Here is a 12,431-nt window from a genome sequence, read left to right as displayed (position 1 = left end):
TAGTAAGTGTGTCTGTGAGTGTGTGTACCTTTCTGAGGCTGTCATAGTCGATGAGATCAGGTCTGTGTCTGTGGATCAGAGCGTTGAAGGCGAGACCGTCCTTCCAGCTGTTGGACAGACAAAGAGAAGAGATGAGCGTGAGGCAGAGGTAGACAGTAACATGACACTCATGGCTGTGATTTGTAAGTTTGTCTGTTTTACCTGCAACTGTCATCACGCCGGCTACCATTGATAAAGTCTGATCTGATCTGCATGAGGGCAGCTGGGTTAAGATGCCCATGAAACACTTTTCATTGTGACTTTAAGTTAAATTTAGAAAGAAATTTGCAACAAAAAAGCAGAATTCTGAAATTAAATTCCCACTTAGCTAAAATTCTGAAACTACAAACAGGCAGTCTTTGGATTTTGGACTGCTGGATGAAGGCGTTGCTTTGGCAAAACATCAATAATGTTTCTGTTTAAAGGTAAGTAAGATTTCACTTTAAATTAGTTCATCGATGGCACGGGTTACCATGGTTACATGCCTGCAACTGGGAGAGAGTCTCTCAGGTGGTGATGTGAAACAAACTGGGCACTGCAAAAAAAATACTAACCACTGTTTATTAACCCAGAAATATGTAAACAAAAGCACACATACTGGGTATGTAGTGCACAGTGTGTGATTTCAAGCACAATGCTTGCATAGATTAGAGTGGAGTTCACTCAGTTCTTAGCATTTTTTGGTAAAATAATTAATATTAACTTTTGTATGTGATGTACACGGACAGGGATATTATACATTATGACAGACTTTAATTCTTCCCTTTACATAATTTCATATCATCTGACACATGAACAGTATATTACTGTTCACAGGACAGTGAAACATGTCCCAGTTTCTCCAACAGGGGGCGACATTTCTACACTTTAAAGTAGCAGTAATTTGAGGAATATTTTATTTTCCTGGACAACACTGTGCTTTCATTCAGCATTAACCAGTGTTAGCTTATGGTGACATATTAATTATTTGATGTTAAATATTTACTCATATACCGCTGGATGTGGTCTCGCTGCTTCATGACAACTGAGAATGCTGAGAATGTTTTTTAAATATTGGTCCATGGTGTTGCCAGCACTGATTAAAGTTTCTCGTAGACTGCAGTTAACCATAAACTCTTTATATCATCAGGGCTTTTACTGATGAGTTTTACTGCCACATGAGAATCTAAAAGCTCTTTAAGAGGATTTTGCAACTGCAGGATCAAGAACTGAATTCAGACAGAAATGCTGAATATCTATAATTTTCTGAGAAAATGACCGACTCAGCTTTCATCCAAGAATAAGGCCTTAAAAACTGAGGTCGGTCTGACCTTATGGCGTATGCGTGTGTATGTTGTTACCTAATGTGGAAGTTCTGCACGTTGACATTCTTGTAAGGAGCAGTCTTCCTCTGGCACCACAAGAGAAGACCTTCCTTCGCAGAGGTCTCTGCAATCAGGAGTAAAATGAAAAGAGAAGTAGAGAAAAAGAAACGAAGAGGAGACGGGTGCAGCAGGAGTGAGAGGAGAAGAGGAGGTCAGCATTAGTGTGTGAACAGAGTAAAACACGTCTCTTCATTGCTCATACGAGAGCTCAATATGAACCGTTTCAGTCAAAATACGAGGATGTTTTTGTTTACTCCATGTGCCTCAACAAACCTCAGAGAAATGTCAGTCACTAACTCAATATTCCTTATAGTGGCCCACACCCACCAGAGTTAATTCAACACAGACAGCTTTAATTAGCTGCCACAGAGTCATTACAGCTTTAACAGAGGAATGATTATTCTAATATCCAGTCGACATTTATCAAGCAAAATAAATGCAAACATTCATTTAAAAACAAAACAAACAACACAGGAAACAGTGATGCACAGGCACCCATCAGTGGTTGGCCTTTATGATTATGTTTAACAGTGAAATGATTGACTGATAAGAGTGGTTATTCTTCAGAAAATCTATGAGGATTTATTGCCGTTCTATTTTATATCAGTTTAATTTCAGCGTCTGTGGGTTTTGGATTGTTTGGTTTGTTAAAATAATTCATCAGAAGTCGTCATCTTGGACTCCTGGAACTGGAAATTGAAAAACATTAATTGTAGAGCCAGTCTGAAAAAGTTTACATTACTGTGCAGCAATATGTCATTGTATTACCAAGTAATAATAACAAATGTGGGTAAAACAGTAGTTTCAAATCATCGTCAGTCTCAGTGAGCAGTCATGTAGGCCAGGCCCGTTTCATTTTGGCTATATCTCATCACTACTCACCCCCCCGTGTCTGTGTGTGTCTTTAGCCTTGTTATTTCCACTCTGGTTCTCACAAAGCATGCTCAACTTGCACATCTGCATGTGTGTGTTAACAACAAGGATTCCTGCAGCTAATTAATCCTGAAAACCTGGCTGGAGTCGAGCTGTCACTGTGTCCTTCAGCAGGGAACTTCTCTGCCGAGCTGCTGCTGCTGAATACGTTTATCCAAATTAAAGGGTGGGTCTCTCCAGGTTTTGATATCAATTTGTAGCTTCCAAGTAGCATTTCTTATGTATTCAAATCCAAACCGCCAAACTTTGGTTGAAGAATGTATGATTTAGTGTCAAAATTATATTTTCCTGAACACTTCTACAAATGTTTTCCCATTCCTGAAATGTTCAGGAAAATTTTTTTAGGGGGTTCATGTGTGAATAGGAGCAGGGATCAATATTCAAAGAATCTGCACCACCAATTTCATCAACTAAAGACCTACAAACATGTCAGGAAAAACGCTGGTGTGGCTGTATTGTGAATGAAGTAGTAACATAGCAGGGCCAAGCACGTAAAAAAATATTAGGTCCATCCAACAAAACATGCTTTCACACGGAGCGAGCAAACCAATAACAAGACTCCACTGACCACTGGAGTCACTCAAGACATCCAACGCTCATTTATATTCCTTTTAATGGCTTGCATGTGCGTTTCTGATTCGGGTAGATCTGATCATGGAAAAACATTATTTATCTTGCAAACTTGTTGAATATTAAATACGTTACAGGAGCATTAGACAAATACAGCTCCTGAATATTCCTGAAAATAATCTTCCCTAATGCACATGTACATCCAGCTATGCCACCATTTTCTTCTTATATTTAGTTTTACAGCGGCTGGCATCTATTAATGTTGCATTATCACCATCTGCTGGACTATCCCTTGCCCCATTTATTCTGGATTTGCCATGGCATGTTGGACAAAGTGCATGAAGTAAATGTATCAAAACGTAGCTGCCTGTGTTCATAATGAAAATCAATAGCTACATCTGAAGAGTTATCCCAGTAATCTACCAGGAACTGTGTGTGAAAGAGGCTCATGATGACATTGCTACATATATGTAAACCACCCCCAGCCCGTCTAACAGGCCACTGTGACTGAATCAAACCTTGTTTGTGAACCAACATCACTGCTTTTTGCTCACAGCTGAGTGTCCTTCTTAAAAACATGTAAAATACCACAGTGGAATTGCCCTTTAAACTACAAGAAAGTGTACCTTCTACAGAGATGTCCTGGATGGCGAAGCGGAGGATGATGGTCCAGATCATTCCCAGGGTCATCTTGGCGTTTCCATCCACAATTTCTGCACAACAACAACAACAACAACAAGAGAAAAAAGTCACTTCAATTAATCGCCACGTTCTGTTTGGTTATATGTAGATTCACTCTGGAGCACAAATCTTGTTTTTACAATCTTACATCTGCTCTTTCATCTAATAACACCAACACACCCACACACAACTGCACTTAATGCTCCACAGCTGCCAAATCTCCTGCTTTTCCTGGAATGTGTAATATATTAACAATGACTTCTTTCATAAAATAAATGCAATCTCGGTTGATATACAATACAGTCAGTTGGCACTTGCAAGACATTTGTTTCATCCATTGTACAAGAGACACATCATTAATCTCCTGAAAAGGGCGAAAACATTAATGTATTGTCTGGAGTGACTTTGTGCCCCGTAAAGACGTGTGCAGTGAAAACAATACTTAGGTTTCTGACTCTGAGTAGCAGAAGTTTATCTAATGACATTAACAAATTCATTCTGCACAGTGAAGATATTCACATCGAAACTTCAAATATCATTATCTCAGTTTTCCCACCACGATCCACAGATATTTCACAGGTTAATGAACACACAAACACACACAGAACAGGACATCTTCTTGTCATGTGCAGTGACATGTTAGTGAGAAGGTATGTAGCGTGGCTCAGATTCCTCTCATAGTTCAAACAGAGTCCTTTCATACTTTCACCTGCTCAGTCACACTCTCACTGTGAGCTGTCACCTGTGAATTTGTGCCGCATCGCTGTCATTCTAACATTCTTCACATTTAATTTGATATCCACCTTTGAGTATCAGTTTCTCTTCTGCTTCATTCATCTCTGCTTGTGTGCTCCACATTAAAAACGCTCATAAATAAATGTCAAATGTATTTTCTAAACCCTAATAAAAGCTAAATTCTTTCTGTCCAGTTCTCCGGTCCATCTCCCCACCAACAGGCCTCACCGACCCCGAACTTTAACTTATTACAGAAAGACTCAAGTCTCTGGAGATCAAACAGAGGCCCGGGAACCAGAATGTGTCAGTTTAAACAATCTCTGACGAGGAAAGAGTAGGACGTCCTCCTCCATCATGCCATCACCACCATCCCTCAATTTTTTCCTCTTCCATCTTCTATGTCGGCATTTTTCTCTCCGTCTGTTTCCAGTAGATGACCTTCAGTGAGCTGCTTTCATGGAAGGCCAGAAAGAGTGTGTGTGTTTGTGTGCATTCACAGGATTGCAGTATTTTGGGGCAATCTGTGTTCCATGGTCTTCAGTAACAGTAGTGTCACGCTGCAGGAATGTCACGTTTGTCCCGACAGTAGGAGAAAGGTCACTGTCCTCCAGCTGACCCTGACACACACACACTCCTGTATAGCCGCCCAGCCCTGGAGCTCCGTCCTCAATCAGCAGGATCAGGCAGAGAGGGAGGCATCTCTTACTGCTGTTTCACCTTCTAAGTCTGATGTGCAAAATGAGTGAAGTGCATTTATTCTGAGCACAAGCTCTGCACAAGACTGAACGTGATTACCCACGATGCAGTTGCACCATTACGATTTCATAGGAACCATTGAAAAAAGCCTGAGATGCAGGTTTTACGTTCTTAAAGCAGAAATATTATTTACTAGTTTTGTTGAATTGTTATGATTTGTTAACTTTAGCCACAGAAAAGACATGCACAAGGCTGACAAGGCAGGGCTAATGTTGCCAAAGCAACAGCCTGTTTGCCCTCTTTGGCTGAGCTGCCCCTCTAGAGGGAAAAAAAGGTTTTATTTTTGTTGTTGTGGCTGTATAAATATGAGCAACCCATAATTGCTAAAGTTAGAATTAAAACGCCGTATCACCCAAACTATTATTACTTTTTGATGCTTCTGCAGGATGCAGAAACGGAGCATCCCACAGCCATAAAAAAACATAAAAAAAACACAATGCCCTATGCTCCTCAGACTAAAATAAAATGAATAAAAATCTCCAGATATGCTCCCAAACAATACATGTTTGACATCATGCAATATTGTCTTACACTGTTCTATCACATGAACCAATTTTAGTTAGCTAGCTAACACGCAGGCAGCAGTGTTAGACATTTTGAAGGGCTTTTGCTCTAAACTGAAAAAAAAAAACCCTGTCACATCCCTGAGTCTCAGTATGCTGTGCAGCTGTAATATGAAGGGACAAATAAACGAAACCAAATATTGGATTTGGTTGGCAGACACTGAATATTTTGTGTTTTTTTGTTCGGTGATCCATTAATGTCCAAAGGTCAGTCACTTTGGGTGTGGATTTTATACTCGCCAAGTTTGAAAACTACATTTTTGTCTTGAGGTCAAATTTTTTTTAAGGATTAAAACAGCTGAATAAGATGGTGGTTTCCACAGTGAGGCCTGAGGAAGTTCAAGGTATCTGCAGTTCATGAGGAAGGGGGGGATGAGAGGGACGTGTTTGGTGTAACGTGCATCCATACGTGTGCATGCTTACCCTCTGCTCCAATAGAGACCAGTTTGACTCCCTTGCTGGCGATGAAGTCCAGGGCTTTGTTCACGTTGTTGATCTTATGAACCCTCATCTTGCCTCGCTCAGGCTTGGGTAACCGTTCGCCTGCAGAAACAAACACACACACGCAGGGGAACAAACAAAAAGTGAGTGAGTTAGCTCCTGTGGTGACAAGAGCTGAGCATGTTTCCACAGGCTCAGCAGAACCACACTCAGGCAGGACGGTTACAGTTACAGTGGGGACGTTAGCGCCGCTCACAGCAGAAAAAAACTGAAGTGAATGTGAAAAAGGAAGCCACATGAGAGTCAAAATTTCATTATGGGATGACAGTCGTTCAAATGATTATCTAGTACACCAATAGGAACAGTTTCCCTGCTACAACCTGCAATTAAACATGAGTAACCTCGAGGGGAACGCTGTCACACGCCGACGACAGATAACAGCGGGGAGTTCCCAATGTTTTTTTTGCTTTCTTTTTTAAATGCTGTGATCTGACTGAGGTTGGAAATTGTGAGCGACCACACCCTGGATTACTGGATTAGACAGAGATGTTACGCATCTTTAACATCTGATCGACAGCTCAGAGACGGCTTTGAAAATCGGGCCGCCGCTCGGTGACATACAAGTGTGTGGTGGGCTGGACGGCTTTCCCTGCGGCTTCTGTGTGAATCATTTCAAAACATTAATCGACGGGTGTAATTACAGCCATTTTAATTTAATTAAAAACTTCCATTTTCTGTCGACTCCAGTGATTTGAGGTCATGCGCAGAATTGTCAGGAGTTAACTTCAATGATGCACTAGTACATAAAAACGATGCTCGCTACCTCTTTCAGTACCACAGAAAAATATTTATTTTCTCTTTTGTCAATTAACCTGCACACAGTATTGGTACAGAAACATTGTCTGGTTTAGATTTAGATCATTTTTTTATAGGTTTTGTACATTTAAGCTCATGATATCAATACTTTTGACAGCCTTAGTCGTACGGATGAATTACCTGAGATGACCTCCAGCAGCAGCATGAGTTTGAGTCCATCCCTGAAGTCCTCCTCGATGTTTTCGATCTGCGTGCCGGCCTTCCTCAGGTGGGAGTTACACCACGCCGTGAACGTCTGCACAAGAGCACAGAAACAGGAGGCAAACAGTGATTATTCAGAGCCCGGGGCCGTAATGTTTTGCCAGCTTTTATGACAAATAAACCACTTTGAATTGAGATTGAGAATAAAGAAAACAAATTCAATGGACAGGAAGGGAGGTCAGGGAGGTGCTTTGATAAGACAGGAAGTGGCGGAAGAAAAGAGGAGGAGACAGATGTTAGAATACAATATCAATAGTCGAGAAAAGCTAGTGATCTAAAAGAACAATTTAATCTTCACGTCACAAAAATGAAATAATGACGAATAAAACAATGCACACTTTAGATAACATAGTAAACAACCCCCCTTTGTAAGAACTTTATACTACTTTCCATCTTAGTGACAAAATACCCAACATATTTTGGTTTCTCTATTCATATTTTTCTGTAATTTTGCCCTCTTGAAATTCTTGTTTAAATTATTTAATCCTGGACAGAAAGAGAGTAAATAAATCCAGCCTCAACTTGGGGCTCAGTCCTACTACGAAAAACAAACAAACCACAAATACTACCAGAGTATTTCCCATATGTTAAAAAAAAAGCATTGGCAGATGCCATCTACTATTTGAAAACCAGTCAAGAACCAAACTGAACATCTGTGACACTTGTAATTAAACATCAAAATAATGTACATACCAAAAACACAAACAGAGACATCTGAGAAAAGACATACATCAGCAGAAATCTCACACATCAATAGCCGGTTGGAATCCATGTTTTTGTGCTTCTGGTTAGCCAACATTCTTCAGAAATGTGTTTTGAATCATTTTATTTTGAAGGACTCCGTGGCACTGAGGTAGGCACGGGACTATGGACTGCTTTGTCACGCCACTCTGCAAAGCTCTCAGTTATGGCACCTCATCAATCAATGTGTCAAAACACTTTTTTTCATGACTTCTTACATAATTTAGAGGAAGTGTCTGAAACTGTCAAGTGACTAAAATACACGTTCAAGGTCCGGCTTGGCCTGAGCGTGCTCAGTGAGGCTGCCGTCACTGATGCTCCACTTTGAGAAGTTTTTCAATGTCCATCATGTGAAAATGACAGTTCAAACTGAGTTCTTAAAGCTTTCGAGTTGATTAACACCAATTACAGGGACCCTTGTGAGGGTTTTAATCAACAAAAATGCATTACAGCTGAAATATAATCATAGCTTTGAGAAGGAATGTCCATTATGTGAAGGGAAGAGGGAAAAGGATTTTTTTTTCCACTCGGCAGGATCACACAGCTTGAAAATAACAAAGATAAAACTGACAGTGGAATTACTGTTACTGCAGAAAATGTTGAAAGAGCTTCAGAGGTTTTGTTGCTTTCGGTGAGCTTAGCACTTACGGTTTATGTTCATCATAAATGTGTCTACGAAACAAGACAACGGTCATTTTGGCCATTTTTTGACAACGGATCAGTCTGAAATATGTCAGTGAGTAATGGAACAAAAAGGGAGCAGCCACAGTGAGCTGTTAGATGAGGAGCTGCAGGCGACAAGCTGCACGCCTCCAAGTACTCAGCTTTTCCAACTCCAGTGTGTGCTGCTGTTCACAAACTCATGCCGTGTGCAGCATAAAATCAAATCAGGCTGCTCGAAGAATGATGGAAAAAGGCCAGTTACTGCCTGACGTCTTTATTAAAACAACAGCGATCTGTTTTGCTGCTCCCAGAAATCTGGGTCCTGTAATATTAAACCACATTAATTTTGCTGTTACCACCAGCAACTACAGATGTCGGGACTGAAATCATGGAAATTGACACTTAAGTGCCTTTTAGTCCATTTTCTGACATTTCATATAAAAAATAGGCTTAATAGACATGAACTGATGATGAAAGTTGAAGTTGCAAGGCGGTTCACTTTTAATGTATTTCAGTACCATTTCACCTCATCCAAAATGTAAACTGTGACTACAACCAGCCACAAATCTTCACCTTCTCAGTACCTGACAGAAATGTGACAACTTTGAAGAAAAAAATCACTGCTCTAACTGCATGATGTCAATGAGGATCAATCCCAAACCACCCTTACACCTCCTCTTTTTCTCCCCCTCTCCTGTGCTGTGTGTTCAAAAACATTATGACAGAGCGCTGCTCGCTGCCCGGCCCCTCTCCCCACTGGCCCACTGTGGCCACCGGCACAAAGCGCCCATTGAGCCTCGTGGATAATAGCACCCTTCAGCCCCCTGCACTCTCCCTCAACCCGCTCTCGCTCTGTGACCCTCCCCCAGACCACCCGATACCAACACCCACACACACACAATTATATATATATATATATATAGAGAGAGAGAGCGCTCCGTCTCTGAGACCGGACCAGGACACACACCGTGAGGACAGAGAGGAGGGAGGAAGGAGAGATACATTTCACATAAACAAACACACATACAGACAAAGTTAGGGGGGGAGGGGGGGGCTGAGAAGAAAGATAATGCCCCCTCTACCACACACACACACACACACACTCACAGAGTTAACAACAATGCAGCAGGAAGTGGCACTGCAATGACAGGAAGTTCCAGCTTAGTTTAGCACAGAGTGGCCAATCAGAGTGAAGCTGCATCCATCACTGTCACTCATTCACATGGTCAACTCCCAGCACATTACACAACACAATCTAAGTGTCAAAAATATATTTGAATAATAAATTAACAGAATTGCACGAGCCCATCTAAATTAAAGTGAATGATGTGCCACAACTAAACATACAACAACAGCCACCTTAAACATCACTTTAAAAACAAATCCAGCAGAAATATAAGAAATAGGCAATGTCCAAATCATCTTTCCAGTTGATAATAAGCCTATTTAAAAGTTACTGTGGACTAGGATAATTTGCATCTCATAAAAGACTGGACTGTAGCAGAGGTTTGCGCTCTCCGAGTGTCCTTCTAGTTATGCTGTTAACTTCGACACCCAGATAGCACTGGGTCAAAGTAAGCCCATTTTCCCTGGCAGGGGATGACATCAACATCATCATCTAAGCCAGTGGAGCAAAGTGAGGATCAACAAGGGTTTCTGCATGTTTGGAAGCTTTGGATTTAAAAAAAAAAAAAAAAGCAAGTGTAGGAATGTGAACTGTATCAGAGTGTGGCTTTACTAAAACTGCAGAAGTTGGCTCTGTTCCAACAAGACTACTGCGACTGGGAGTGGTGACGAGAAGAGCAGTGTAGAAAACAAACAGTGACAGGTTGAGGCCTGCAGAGAGCCTGGGGACTTTACGTTCTGTATAACACAGCACGCTACAGATTATACAGCTGATACTCTTTCATCCCCTCCCTGAGGTCAGAGGTCAGACCCTCACACTGTTGTTAGGCACTCTGCATCTAGCTGAAGGACACTTAAACCTGCCTTTATCAGAGCCCAAAGGAGCCCACTTACTGTTCACAGAAGACTGTGCATCAGGTCTGTGACTACCAGGAAGAGAAAACTTCTGTTCTTTTGTTCACTTAGCTTTTTTGTACTGAGGAAACGTAGCATGCCTCTGGTTACTTTATGTCATTCAGGGACAACAAGGTGTGGTGCTGCTGTGCTGTCTTTGAAACTGGCACAGACATGCACACACAGGATGCAGCTCAGATAGAGACTAAAACATGCTGACTGGACACTGGAGCAAAGTGCGACTCTGGTTCAGGATTTTTCTCTTTTACTTCCTTATCCTGCTCCATTTTCATGCAGTCTATCAAATCTTACAAAACAAAAACCCTTTAAACATGCTGATTGAGACATGCAATTTAATACCTACAGTTTACCAGTACAGAGTGTGACATAATCAAACTACTTTTGATTTGATATCATGTGATGTTTCAGCCGTGTTGACTCACATGCAACATGGACTGACCTTTATTTCCCTTGGAAAAAACAAACTGACAGCTCAATCACACCTGGTATAAAAAATGGAATCTGTATCCAGACACATCCAGATGAGGAAAAACGAATGTAAATGCATCGGCATCAGAATGTGATCGGATCTGCCTGACCACATCTGGAGGCAGTCTGCCTCCGCATTGGGTTCAGAACTTAGGTAGGTGTAAATGTTTATAAAGTTTCCACGTAACTCACAAAACTCCATGATTTGTTAAGGGAGCTGCTTCAACTTAGGAAATAAAAGGGAAAAATAGTGTGCATCCTGGATAATGTGCCATTCTTCAGTGCCTGAGATGTCAAATGGTCGTATATTAATAAATGTTCATGGGAAGCATTATTCTGTGTGCAGACAAATTTTACTTTTTTGACATGTTCTTCTGTCCAGCACTTAGAATTTATCACATTGGATGAGTGTGTTTTTGTAATATTTCTGCCAGATCAAATTACTCACACACACACAGGTTTTGCTCTGGAGAAGAACAAGAAGAAAAAGAACACATTAAAAATACCAGGTGTAAAATCAATCAACACAAGACTGGATCGTTTCTTTTTCTTATAACATATCCAGATAGATATCAGATTTAAAAATCAAGTGTAAATGAGATTTGAGATGAGAGTTAATGCACTAACTTTTAATAGCAAATTTCAATATTACTCTGCAGATTTAGTCATCTTTCACGTCAGAAAAGTTCCAGTTATAATTCTGAGGGTAATCTACTTGCTGAATGGACTGAATTAAAAGTGAACTGACCCTAATTCCTGGAGAGGGCGACCAAACAGGATGAGTGCCAGTGAAGCCTGTTAAACCTGCCCATGTGGCCGCTCTGTGTTGGCTCCACAGATCAGATCAGAGGATTTCTGACCTGAGCCGAGGACACAGATAACAAGCTGAAGGCTGTGCGGGACAGAGGAGAGCAAAGCTGGATCTGAGCATTAAGAAGGTTTACATTTTAGGCACAAAGCTTGTGTTCTTATCCTCTAGTATCTATTACATAACTGTTGTAGCCACAGCGAGGAAGAACATCCTCTCTGTTATTACTGCCTCACACATCAGCCTCGACCCTCGTCTGATCTCACCGTTTAACCTTGTACATGTAATCGTGTTGATGTGTTTTAAAGCCGCTTTTGGCAACTTTACACATCAGCAGCTCAAAACGCCTAAATATTTGAAAAAACTTTCAATTTAATCCCATTACAGGACTTCCTGGTATTAAAGTTCAAATTGTAAGTAAACAAGAGACAGTTTAACTACTGACCTGTTTACTGCAGTAAACATTAGGCAGTTAGAAGTTATTTCTTGTGCAAGAACACATCTAGAATGGCAAATTAATCAGTTAATTGTGAATTATAAAATTCATCATTC

The 12,431-nt window shown here is 40.8% G+C and overlaps 1 protein-coding gene across 6 annotated transcripts in view; it reads right to left on the bottom strand.

Moving 5' to 3' along the window:
* actn4 (actinin, alpha 4) overlaps nt 1-12,431 on the bottom strand; it is a 74,914-nt gene that overhangs the window by 22,849 nt on the left and 39,634 nt on the right. For all 6 annotated transcript variants that reach the window (XM_084717563.1, XM_084717565.1, XM_084717562.1 and 3 more), the window contains exons 2-6: nt 7,079-7,193; nt 6,065-6,184; nt 3,533-3,619; nt 1,380-1,467; nt 29-107 (exon numbers count right to left, since the gene is read on the bottom strand). In XM_084717563.1, coding sequence (XP_084573689.1) covers nt 29-107; nt 1,380-1,467; nt 3,533-3,619; nt 6,065-6,184; nt 7,079-7,193 — 489 coding nt within the window. The remainder of the gene's footprint in view (nt 1-28; nt 108-1,379; nt 1,468-3,532; nt 3,620-6,064; nt 6,185-7,078; nt 7,194-12,431) is intronic.

Source organism: Lutjanus erythropterus, chromosome 4 (genome assembly GCF_056507025.1).
Source record: "Lutjanus erythropterus isolate fLutEry1 chromosome 4, fLutEry1.hap2, whole genome shotgun sequence".
NCBI classification, from domain to species: domain Eukaryota; kingdom Metazoa; phylum Chordata; class Actinopteri; order Lutjaniformes; family Lutjanidae; genus Lutjanus; species Lutjanus erythropterus.
Note: the sequence above shows the minus strand (reverse complement) of the source record. Positions and strands in the feature narration are given on the sequence as shown.